The sequence below is a fragment of the Colossoma macropomum genome, unplaced genomic scaffold, assembly GCF_904425465.1.
Source record: "Colossoma macropomum unplaced genomic scaffold, Colossoma_macropomum, whole genome shotgun sequence".
NCBI lineage: Eukaryota > Metazoa > Chordata > Actinopteri > Characiformes > Serrasalmidae > Colossoma > Colossoma macropomum.
In genome coordinates, this window is record NW_023494793.1 from 4,712,689 (window position 1) to 4,725,150 (window position 12,462).

General features: G+C 42.7%; 1 protein-coding gene across 1 annotated transcript; it reads right to left on the reverse strand.

Moving 5' to 3' along the window:
- Positions 1–603: 603 nt before the first annotated feature.
- tti2 (TELO2 interacting protein 2) lies at positions 604–8,901 on the reverse strand. Its single transcript, XM_036578252.1, has 7 exons — positions 7,521–8,901; positions 4,240–4,426; positions 4,016–4,108; positions 2,815–2,999; positions 1,677–1,820; positions 1,307–1,463; positions 604–1,010 (listed from the first exon to the last, which is right to left on the reverse strand). Exons 1-7 carry the CDS (start codon positions 8,171–8,173, stop codon positions 924–926), a joined length of 1,506 nt encoding a protein of 501 aa, XP_036434145.1. The 5' UTR covers positions 8,174–8,901; the 3' UTR covers positions 604–923.
- Between the last annotated feature and the right edge of the window lie 3,561 nt (positions 8,902–12,462).

Below are 12,462 nucleotides of genomic sequence, written 5' to 3' on the forward strand. Positions count from 1 at the left end.
CCAAAATGACATTTTTAAGCAAAAACCTTGGGTTTTGTTATCTTGTGGGTCTTCCTGCTTTCTAGTGATAAACAGGTGGGACTCGGAGGTGGAAAAGCTTGAGAACCCCTGCCCAAGGACACCAAAACTAGACATCTGAGATGTGGAGTAACATCTTATGGACTGATCTAAATACTTATATTGTTACATACAGAAAATGCAACCAACTTCTAACACTGAACTTTGGAGGTGTGGAAAATATCCATGCAGAATCTTTTGAAAAACTACAAGCAAACCCTCCTCCTTCTTGTCTTTTAGGTACTTTTCTATTAAATATTTTTAAAAATTTTTAATTTTAAAATATAAAAATATAACTTCTGTTTTTTCCCCCCAAACACTAAAAATAACGTATTTAATGGCCGTTTTGACTGGAAAACTGACTTTTGCATTTTATTGTGTATAGCACTGTTTGTAATTTGTAAGTTCATACTTAAATTCATAACCTTCATAGTTAAATCCATAACCTTCAAATGTTATATAGATTTTTAATTATAAACCGATATGAAAAGAATCATTAAGCTTACTGCTTTTTAGATGGTAGTTGTGACACCTTTGAGCAGAAAACAGTACATAAGCAAGTACTATTAAAACCTGTAGTATTCAAAGTTGAACTCATCCTCTGAACAGTTAAGACGGCTACTAATAACAAAGGCTTCATTTCATTTATTCATAGTCTGGCACCAGGTGGGTATATAAAAATATTACAGAATAGTTTGATATTTTAACTCAATGACATAAAAAACAAGCAGGTGTAGTTCAGGCCCTTCTCAAATGTCCTTTTAGGCCACCTCACAGAATTCAGCACAGCAAAACTCCAAGATTGTAGATCCACAGGATCCATTTACACTGAGAGGGGCTCAGCAGAAGCTCAGCTAGCACTCAGCTCACATATCCTGGGGTGCTGTAAGGCTTTCTAAGCACTTCAGCACACTTTCAGAAACACAGCTCTTGTCCACCTCCTTCAGCAGAACCTGCAGGAAGAGACAGAGAATTAAGAAGTCCATTAGTTTAGGTAGTGAAAAAACTTTATATCACCTGTCAGAAGGTTTCCAGTTAGGGGTAACTCCCCATATAGAAATCTCTCTATATGGTACCCTCATTCGCTCAACACAGCACAGAATCCTGGAATATTTAATGCTTTTAAACTCCAGCCAGGACTTGTATTGATGCCATTGATTACTGTGAACTGCTATACTTAGCCAATGAGCTTATCAGCTTGCCATGCTGGAGTCCGACTGCCCAAAATGTATTCGCTGTAGAGACGTACCCGCAGTCTTCCATGTGAGCAGTGGTCCAGCAGCAGCAGGCAGCGGGAGGCTCTGGTCAGAAGCTGGTCCCTGAGCTCAGGAGCCAGTGACTCTGATGAAATGTCGACAAGGAACCTCAGCAAACTCTTAGCAAGCACATCCATCCTGCACTCCATTCTAGAGAGATGAAGAGAACAACATTAATAGTATTCACGGCTGCACTCACTTTCACTTGACATAACGTTGCAGCGCCTGAATTAATGCTACAAAATGAATGTTAGGTCTGTTTACTTAGACTAAAAAATTGACACAGGTTGGTGTCCGACCCTCCAGCACTGCAGCTGCCTTTAACAGTGACCTATGAAACATTTCCGCTTAAAATTGAGTAACCTTGGCCAGGCGGTCTGTATGGTCTTCTCCAGAACCTCAAGTATGATCAGCCTAGCTTTCTCTTCTGGACCGTCAGACACCTCCAGATATCCCACAATCACTCTCTCCAGCCTCTTCAGATGTCGAGCGATTCCTATGCCCATCCTATAAGATCAAACAGTAAATTACGCCAAAATTCCTCCAGTTTGGTGCAGTTAGACAAACACAAAGTAAAAACACAAGTGACCATAATTATACCACAGAATGATGCACTCGCATAGTACCGTACACTGAGTTGTTGGCGGGGGGGGGTTGGCAGCGGTGGAGCGACTCGTGTGTGTAACAGCCATTAGCCAAGCAGCTACACTCTTAAAAGAGATGGTGCTTCAAGGGATCTTTAGAAAGTGGTTCTATTAAGGACCATGAACACTCAAAAAACCCTTTGCATAATTAAGGGGTTCTTTGCATCATGAAAGGGTTTTTCGGATTGATGGAAAATGTGCATGAATGTGCGATAGACGGTTCTATGTAGAACCTTTTTGAAAAGGGTTCTATATAGCACTCAATAGGGTTCTTCTACTGTTACAAGCTTAACACTGTAACAATAGAAAAGCACTTTCTTCTATTTAGACACATGTACAACACATTCTCCATCATGCACAGAACCCTTTAACCATGCAAAAGGTTCTTTGAATGTTTAAGGTTCTACATAGAACTATTTACTTTACTAAAGAACCTTTGAAGCACCATCTTTTTTTAGGAGTGTTGAAGTTAGCATGCTGGCTAACTGACCTGCCATGAGCAGTAAACACCACAGAAGTACAGACAGTCTCATATCATGCAGTCTCTCTCTCTCTTATGCATAATTCATACTGAGTGGAAAAGAAATGTTAAAAGTTTCAGGCTTAGACACTAAAATTACGAAGCTCCACCCCTTAAAAAGGTCAACGTAGCCAAAGTAGTCGTGTTATTGGTCAAGGACACTCAAAGATCACCAAAGTTGAATTTGGTGTGAAGTTTTGCTGGTGAAATTTAGCCATACTAGACAAGAAACCGCTTGTTGGTGCGGATTTTATAGAAACTAATGCACTTTATGCAAATTACGCTGAAGAAAAGCTAGTGTGACTGGGCCTTTACACCCAAATGCTGTGGACCTCACTTTTCAATGAACAGAAGGAGGTTGCTGGTGTAGATTCGGCGCAAGACCAGCTTGTGTTCCATTTCCATGTGTGTTAAAATGAGACGAAGAACATCGTCAAAGCGGCTTGGCTTCCGTGGTAATCCTGGGTGGACAAGGGGCTTCTCAAGGACTGCCATCAAATCTATAAGACAAGGCAGAACTACCTGGAAAAAGACAGAGAAAAAGAGAAGTAAGACCATTATTGTTACAAGATGATGCCACCGAGGCCAAATCCTTTTCACTAAATACATATACAGCTAAACAATACATATGAATAACCTACAAAAGTGTCCAAAAACAAATGCAGATTTTGAATAAAATAAATAAGAATTTCTGAATGCATTCCTAGAACTTGCTTGGAGTACAGACCAAGGCCCAGTCCCATTTCACCCCTCGCCCTACCACTCAGCCCTTATTCCTCCATTTTGCACATTAACATCTAGGTGTAGGGTGTCCCGACTGTTGTTGAGATAGAGGGGTAGGGCGAAGTATTTGGGCTACATGACCCTCCAAACGGAGGTTTTTCAGAGTCACACTCCAAACAGTGTTATGTGTTATGAGATAAAAATAAAAAAACGGCGACATGGCTGAACAAGCGACCAAAGAAACCCACAAATGTGAGTATTTTCTCCATTAAACATTACAATAACCACTGTATTATCTTAATGTAATATCGTTTTAATGTATTATGGTCCTTTTCTTCATAACAAGCATATAAAGTCGCTAGTAGTTTCTGATGTCTCAGTAGCAACCAGCTAAATGTCCCGTTCCACCTTAAATGGTGCAGCAGTTACATTCCGGTGCTTCACACATCAGAACTAATGCACCATTTAAGGTGGAACGGGAAAATTCAAACAAGAAGCTGGTGAATATCTGACTTCAGCTTCATATCAACAAACAATTAGAGTTGGCAAAAATAAATAACTGCAGTGAGGAGCTGAACTTTACCCTCCTCTGCTGTCCCTGCAGACTGGCAGGGTCGCCTACAGAGCAGCGCTGGTAGCTGATAATGAAGTAATGCTCTTTTTATTTGAGGGTCCCATTTCATAGGGAAGATTTCAACCACTACCCCTTGTAACTCAGTTCCAAGGTGCAAGGAGACACTCGAAAACAAGGGGTAGGGGTAAAATAAGAAATGGGACTGGGCCCTAGAGCCACTTTGTGCATGCATATAGGTTACCTGTATAAGCGGAGCTTCAGATGTGTACAGGTGATTAAAGAGGGCATGGTAGAGCACCTGAGCTCGGTTGAACTGCCGAAGGTCAGCAGCAGGCTGAAGCGGGAGAGAAATGAAAATACTCTTTCATTATATCTCCAGTACTGACCTGCTGGTCAAAGTTGGGATGTTTCTAATGAATGAAGTAGGAAAAAAATGAAATCTCTTTCTTCACAGACATAACTTACCACGTTAAGTACGATGTGATGGAGGCAGTGCACTCCCAGTACTTTATTCTCTGTCCGGTAATCGTCTGATATGAGCAGAGAAGGAGGAAAGACCTTCTCCAAATAGTCAGCTAACCAGGGACGTCCAACCTGCACCAGGACCCAAGAGAACACATGCTTCACTGCCTCGTTGCGTTTCCAGTTTTCCCTGAAAACAAAAAAAGAGATTTTCTCTGTAATGTGATGAATGAGGGAGACAGTTTACAGTATCAGCAGAACATTAATCCCATAATAAAGGAAGACGTCAGTCAAAAATGGTAATAGACAATGTTCATTTGTGGTTATTAGATTACATTGATTGTTATCCACATGAGAGCATTAATATGAGATACTTCTGTTTTTTCTCTTACGCAGAATGAGGAAGCACTCCAAAGACTCTAAAGTCTGCAGACACCTGCTTATCCAGCATTTCCTCTGAAATCAGGGGCAGGGCTGATGAGTAATTTGGGGGGAATATTGAACAACATTTTTTTAACCATTATTCTGTTTTAAATTTGGATTATTTTCTACACATGAAGCTCCAGCTTGGCCTTTTATTTTGGCCAAGAAGACCAGAAAGTCTAGCTTGAGGCTTCTGAACATACTGAGCCTGACTCGAGTTTGGTTGTGTTGTCATGTACACAGTACAAGAGTGTTTGCTTTTGATCAGTCTAAGTCCAATGTGTCAAACACAAGTCCCGTGGGCCAGATCAGGCCCACGACACAATCCTATCCGGCCTGCAAAAGTATTTTAATTTTCTATTAATATTAGCCAGTTTCACAATGCCCTGCACTACAGTCCCCAGCATGCACTGCAACGTAATGTGCGCTCTGACTCTTCTACCCCAACAACAGTCTATGGGACAGCAGTTACACCTCAATTCTACACAGTTCCACACCAGTCATATCACCAAACACACTAACTTCATTTACACCTCATCTCCCTCTACTGCCAGCATTATGAGAGCAATTAAAAAAACAAATTTGATTCACTATTCTGGCATAAAATCGACCTGATTATTAAATTCCAAAACATTTTTTAAATAATAATGTGTGCAGGGGTCCTTTTGGGGTATGTTGCCCTGAGGCAACACTGTGCAACAATGGGAAGACATGATATAGAGCCGTGTTCCCTGAAGTGGTAAGATCTGGCTTTGTGACTGGCTAAATCCATTCCACTGTTGCTTCTAGGCAACAAACATACTTCTGCAAATTTTCATAACAAAAAAAATGATGAATGTTAAATAAGAGGTTTGAAAGTGTCCACTTTTTATTGACTTACTCAAACTCTTCCCTTTATTGTTAACCCTGTCATTGTTGTTAAATATGTGTAAAGTTAGTGTAAAGTGAGGAAAAAGGGGTTTGTTGCCTAGAGGCAACGTCGTGCAATAGAGGGTTAATGAACTTGCAGTAAAGAAAGGATGCCAGGTGTCTAGTTTAAGCAATAGGTAGGTTTAAAAGACTGAGCTCCTGGGGACGTTTACATTTTGAATATTTCAATATATATCCATGTAATATTTCAAGGTCTGCTACAAGTGCCTGTATTTTACTGTTTAAGTTTTTGCGCATTTTGAATAAACAGTAGCCAATATAGGTTACAGCACAACATTAATTAAAAATAAAAAAAAAAACATAGGCGTTTTCTGGCCCACAGATTTGTTGAGATTTTTTTAATACTGTTAGAACTGCCTGTTAGACCTGCGGTGGTTGAGTTTGACACCGCAGGTCTAACAGGCAGTTCAGAAGCTCCAAGTACAATTTTCCCACTTAAAACTCAAAACCACCTCCCCGCCCTTCTGGGAAGGCTTTACACTATTGCTGGATTGCATTCAAATCCACAAGAGCATTCGTGAGGTCAGGCTCTGATGTTGGATGATCAGTTCTGGATCACATACGCCACTCTAACTTGCCCCAAATGTGCTGGACGGAGCTCCATCACTCCAGAGAACACAGTTCCACTGCTCCACGGCCCAACGCCGGGGGACTTTATTCCTCTCCAGCTGATATTTAGTACTGGACATGGCAGCTTTAGACCTCATGTGCTGCTGCTGCTGCTCCAAAGCATCAAATTCTACCTGCTGTTGTACACCTGTGTTAGCAATGTATTCACCTTAGAAGCTGGACATATAGTGTACACCGGTCAGCCATAACATTATGACCAACTTCCTTCACAGTGGTGTTGATGGGAACCAGGGGTGACTGTGTCTACATACACCAATCAGGCATAACATTATGACCACCTCCTTGTTTCTACACTCATTGTCCATTTTATCAGCTCCACTTACTATATAGGTGCACTTTGTAGTTCTACAGTTACAGACTGTAGTCCATCTGTTTCTCTGATACTTTATACTTTAACCCCCTTTTAACCTGTTCTTCAGTGGGCAGGACCCCCATGGACCCTCACAGAGCAGGTACTATTTGGGTGCTGGATCATTCTCAGCACTGCAGAGACACTGACGTGGTGGTAGTGTGTTAGTGTGTGTTGCGCTGGTATGAGTGGATCAGACACAGCAGTGCTGCTGGAGTTTTTAAACACCTCAGTGTCACTGCTGGACTGAGAATAGTCCACCAAACAAAAATATCCAGCCAAAAGCGTCCTGTGACCACTGATGAAGGACTAGAGGATGACCAACACAAACTGTGCAGCAGCAGATGAGCTATCGTCTCTGACTTTACATCTACAAGGTGGAGTGGAGGTAGGAGTGTCTAATAGAGTGGACGGTGAGTGGACACAGTGTTTAAAAACTCCAGCAGCACTGCTGTGTCTGATCCACTCAGACCAGCACAACACACACTAACACACCACCACCACCACGTCAGTGTTACTGTGGTACTGAGAATGAACCACCACCCACATACTACTTGCTCTGTGGTGGTCCTGACCACTGAAGAACAGGGTGAAAGGGGGCTAATTAAGTATGCAGAGCAACAGATGGACTACAAGTGTAACTGTAGAACTACAAAGTGCTCCTATATGTGAAGTGGAGCTGAGTGTAGAAATGTTATGGCGGTCGGTGAATATCAAAAGCTTCACATGCTTGCAGGACAAGGCTGCTCAGTTCTGGTCCTGGAGATCTTCCACCCTGGATAGTTCAGATCCAGCACACCTGGCTCAAATAGTCAGATGCCCCTAAAGACCTTCATTACCTGGATCAGGTGTGTTAGAACAGGGTTGGAGCTAAACTCTGCAGGGTGGTAGATCTCCAGCACCAGGATTGGGCACCCCTGTTGGAGGAGGCTTTAGTGACACATGGACTCACTTTGTCAACTCTGGCTGCAGTGTGTCCAGAACTGGGCCCAGCATCCCTCGTTGGTCACCTTCATCCTTGCCACACAGTAGCTCCAGTACTGACCCACTGCTTGTGGCTGTGGCAGTGGAGTTCAGCAGCTCCAACGCACATTTTCTGGACGCCTCGTTGGTCCACGGCAGGTCTTGCAGGTGTGTAAAGGAGAAGACACAAAGTGAGGGCCCAAGTGTGCGGATGAGTGACCTGGCTGACCCTGAAACCGCTGAATCGCTGGACCTAACGGCTCCTCGAAGCTGCTCGGTCAGCGCCAGCAAAGCTGCGCCAACGGCCTCGGCTTTGGCAGGAATGTGCTCGTAGCTGCTGGAAGGCAAAGTGCCGCTGTCGGTGTCACACACCGGTAAAGCGGCGTATTCGGTGAAGCTGCTGACCAGCTCAACATAGGCTGCCCGCAGATCCGAGCTAGACTCCGGGAAGAGCCAGCACACTTCCCCGCTGCTCAGCAGCTCCGCCGCGCTCTTCAGGAGGCTCCGCTTTGCCGAGTCTTCGGCCACAAAGCGCCGGTGGATTTCAGACAAAACCCGGTTAACCGAACAAGCAGAGGCTCCGTTATTCCTCTCGGACCCTTCAGTGAGATTGAGATCACGGAGGACGCGAGCCAGATCCATTCCTGCCACTTCTGTCGCCTTTTAGCCTCACTAATGTTTTTAGCAGAGGCTGCTAACAGCTAACTTCAGTTGATAGCTCGCTGCCAACCCCGTCTAACTTTAATTTCAGGTTCTAGTATGACTCTAGTATTCGGTTCTATCTGGCTAGCTAGAACGTTTAGAGTGTAATATGAATTTTAAGCATCAAATATGAAATTCAACATCGAATACGAACTCGGGCTCAATCCCAAATGCCTCTCTTCGTGAAACATAGTGCACTATTTGCGTAGGGAAGCCGGTAATTCATCACCTCAGTTAGTGCGCACTATGTAGGACGTCAGGAGCGATTTGGGACACAGCCTGACCCATCCGTGTCGATGAAAGCGCGGATAACAGCGACTGCTAAATAAACACGGCTTGTTTTTGAGCTCTTATATCCAGAACTAAACTTTCGACGGTGTGATATTTTTACTGCAGAGCCGCATCGCAGGACATTTATCCCATACTGTCAATAAACTGTCCAACATTCTCCATCAAAGCTTCTTCAATGCGATTGTCGTGTGCAACTGAAAAATACGTCTCACTGGAAACTGGAACCGTTGGAGGTTCCGGCAGGGACGTGAACAAACCCACCCCGCCACACACCGTGTGAGGTGAGACAGAGTGTGTGCGGTGAAACTTAAACTCCACAGTTTACCAGATTAGCAAATGTGCGATACATTCTTTACCAAAATCTGTGGCAGGGCTGCAGAACGACTAAACTGAATCTCAAAAGGCACTACGTAGGTCTTAAAGGGGAACTCCACCGATTTATCAAAAAATCTAAATAATTCAAATGTTGAGATGTAATCAAAGCTATCCAGAGTGGTTTGGTGTGAAATGCTTTGTTCTAGAGAAACTTGGCGAGTCATAATTATTAACTGGTGGTGATGGGAACCAGACGTCTAAAGAGTTCAATGCCTTTGACAGCTCCCTCACAGAATGTTATAACATGAAATGGTTGGGTATACACTGCCTGATGTCTGACACATTGTTTTATGATGAAGTTTGGTTTAAAATGTATTTTAATCCGTTTATTTTAATCCACTATGGCGGAGGGCATCATGCAGAGAAAACAATATTTTTCAGATTTATTGCTATTTTACCATCAGCATTGCATATAAAAACATAAAGGCACGTGTAATTCCACTAGTGGTTTTGGGTATTAAATAAAATGGCTATATTTGCGTTGTAGATATGGCAACTGGTTCCTGTCATGACTGTTTCAAAATCAAACCACTCTGAAATTTGTGAAATCCCCCCTAAAATTATGGCTCCTCAAATCAAACATTACATAATATGTGCACAGTTCCATATCGGACATATAAAGTAGGCTACTGTTTGGGTGCAGATGCCAAAATGCCATAACTCACACAGTGCACTATTTAGGGAGTAGGAAGCCATTTGAGATTCAGCCACAGAGAAGGAACACAAAAGCTGGACCTCTGAGCAATGGAAAACAGGAATATTGTGTGTGGAGTCATCTTTCACCATTTTCTTGCATCTGGATGTGTTCACTTGTCCAGAACGCCAAGGGATGCCTTCAAGGCATCATGTCTGTTGCCATCTGTTAAACATGGTGGATCCATTTTGATACGGGCAGCCATCTGGTGGGAGGTACGATGATTACATGGTCATGTACCCTAGGCAAAAGAGTAGGCCGTTTTAAAGGCCGGGTGTGCCATGGAGGAAACACTGTTCTCTCCTCATGTTCCCATGTTCCAAGATGACACCTTCATATCTGCTCTAAATAAGTTAGAGTGGTTTTATGAAATCCAGGACCAAATCAAATGCCTTCCAAAGCCTCCACTGTCACCAGATTTAAACAACACCTTAACGTCTTACATCTCTTTAGCTATGGAATGCAGAGTGCACAGCCAGTTTCCCACTCTTCATCTTCAGAGAACTGGAAGCTTTTATTTTCGAAGAATCGCCCAAGATCTTACCAGACTTGTACGTTAGGATACCAAGAAGGCCTGAAGCAGTTCTGTCATATTCCTTAGTGCAGTATTTTTCACTACTGCCCCCCCAGAATCCCATAGGAATATTGTGTGAGGAGACATCTTTTACCAGTTTCTTGCATCTGGATGTGTTGACTTCTGGAGAACGCCAAAGAACGTCAAAAGAACTGCATATTTTGTGGATGCTTCTGCGCCAGCTAGGCATGGGCAGATGAATGCTGAAGTATTACTTTGATAACTGATATTTACATACAAATATCGATACCCAGTTGTAATATATTTTGATTTGATTTTAACACATTCTAGCAACGTACCAAGCCAGAACTGTTCATACTGGTGGTGATAGGAACCAGACGTCTGAAGAGTTTAACGGCTCTAAAATCTACATCACAGTAAGCTTTTACATGATTGCAAGGAACATGGTTACAAATGTGCTGCTTGATGTCTGAGACATTGTTTTAGAATAGAGGTTTTGGTCCAAAACCTCAAAAAAAAACATGACAAAGAGGTACATGTCAGGAGTTGTAAGGCAAAATAGCCCCCCCGAAAAAACCTGTTTTACCGTCATCAATATTACTTATAAAAAGTCAGAAGACACATTCAGATCAAACCACTCTGAATCTCAACAATTAAAAATTGAAGAATTAAAATAATAAATAAATAATAAAGTGTGGGATTCCCCCAAGACTATTGCAAATACTGCACTGATGTCTGTATTTATCTGTTTAACTGTAGAAATCAGAAAGCTTCCTTCTTTGTATGTGCACAAGAACATTATATCAATAACGTATTGGTTATCAATAACGTATCAATAACAGTTTTGGTCTCAGAATGCTAGGATTCAGAAAGGAAAAGCAGTGGCAGCGCCAGCACGCCTACTTTAACCTTACCCAGGGTTTGTAAAGAGCTGTGTGCCTTTGCCAAGGGCCTTTGTGCCAAGGTTTACCCAGTTGGAAAGACAACATGTTCACGCTTCCAAAGCTTTTATTCATTTATGGAGGATTGAAATGAATTATTAGAGCTGCACAGCAAACAGTGTTTAAGCACATCTGTCGTTCCCTTTGTCCATCACTTCCTCTCCGTTATTACAGGGTGTGATGTGTGTTTGATGCATATCCACAGGAAGAGGTGCGTCACCTTTGGACTGTGATAATTTATTGACACAGACAGAGCAACAAAGCACTTTGATTGAGAGGATATTGGATTTCCTGAACAGGGTGATGGAAAAAAAATCCTAATAATAGCGGAGGCTTGGCATTTTGCAGACAGAAGACATGTGGTGGACTAATAGTACCAGCTCATAGTTTAAGGTTTGATATTTGGAGCCTGATAATGAACATACAATGAATTACACACACATTTTCCAAGCTGCTTATCCTTCTGGGTCGTGGGGGGAGCTGGATCCTATCTCAGTGCTCACTGGGTGGAAGACAGGAAACACCCTGAACAGGCCCGCCAGTCCATGCCGGACATACACATTCAAACCTAGGGGCAATGTAGCATCTCTAATTGCCTGACTGCATGACTTTGGACTGGGGTGGGAACCCACGCAGACACGGGGAGAACATGCAAACTCCACACGGAAAGGACCCTGGTTGCCCGGCCGGGGAATCGAACCCAGGCCCTTCCTGCTTGAGATGACTGGCACCACCATGCCACCCACAATGAATTAAAAATTAATATTATTTTTTCTCCTTTCTTCTTTTTATTTTTATATTCTGAAAACAATGCAGTCTTGTCTTGATCTCCTCCCACTCCTGGTCTTGGTCTTAACTTAGACTCAACAACTATAAAATCTTGGTTTGGCTCAGAGTGTGTCCAGGTCTCGATCTTGACTCGGACTTGCCTCTAACGGCCTTGACTACAGCATCGCTTTGTACTACTGCGTACTTTTGCAAATTTTAAAGCTTTACAGATCTCTGACAAGAGTCCCATTCAAGCTAACGAGAGACTGCACATCTCATACCTACATTTAGAGTGCATTATTAATTTCAAACAATATTTATATGTCATGCATGGGAAAGGTAGAGTAGCTCAGATGTAGGATTTTTTCAGGCTTTTAGGCTTCCCTGTCATTTCAGGTCTAGCCTAGTGTTGACATGGTAAACAGTCCAATTTGGGAGTGTAACTTATTAAACTGGAAACTCACCATTATGTCATGGCTCATTAGGCTGAATGTGATTTTTGCCTTTGTTCTGTAAAGCCTGTCTAACCTGGCAGAGCATGGGTGTGTCAATTCTGACAGTTCTAGGGTGCATTGAAAATGCCATGCTGATATACTGCATACTGCAGTAGTGCATAGGCTATTAT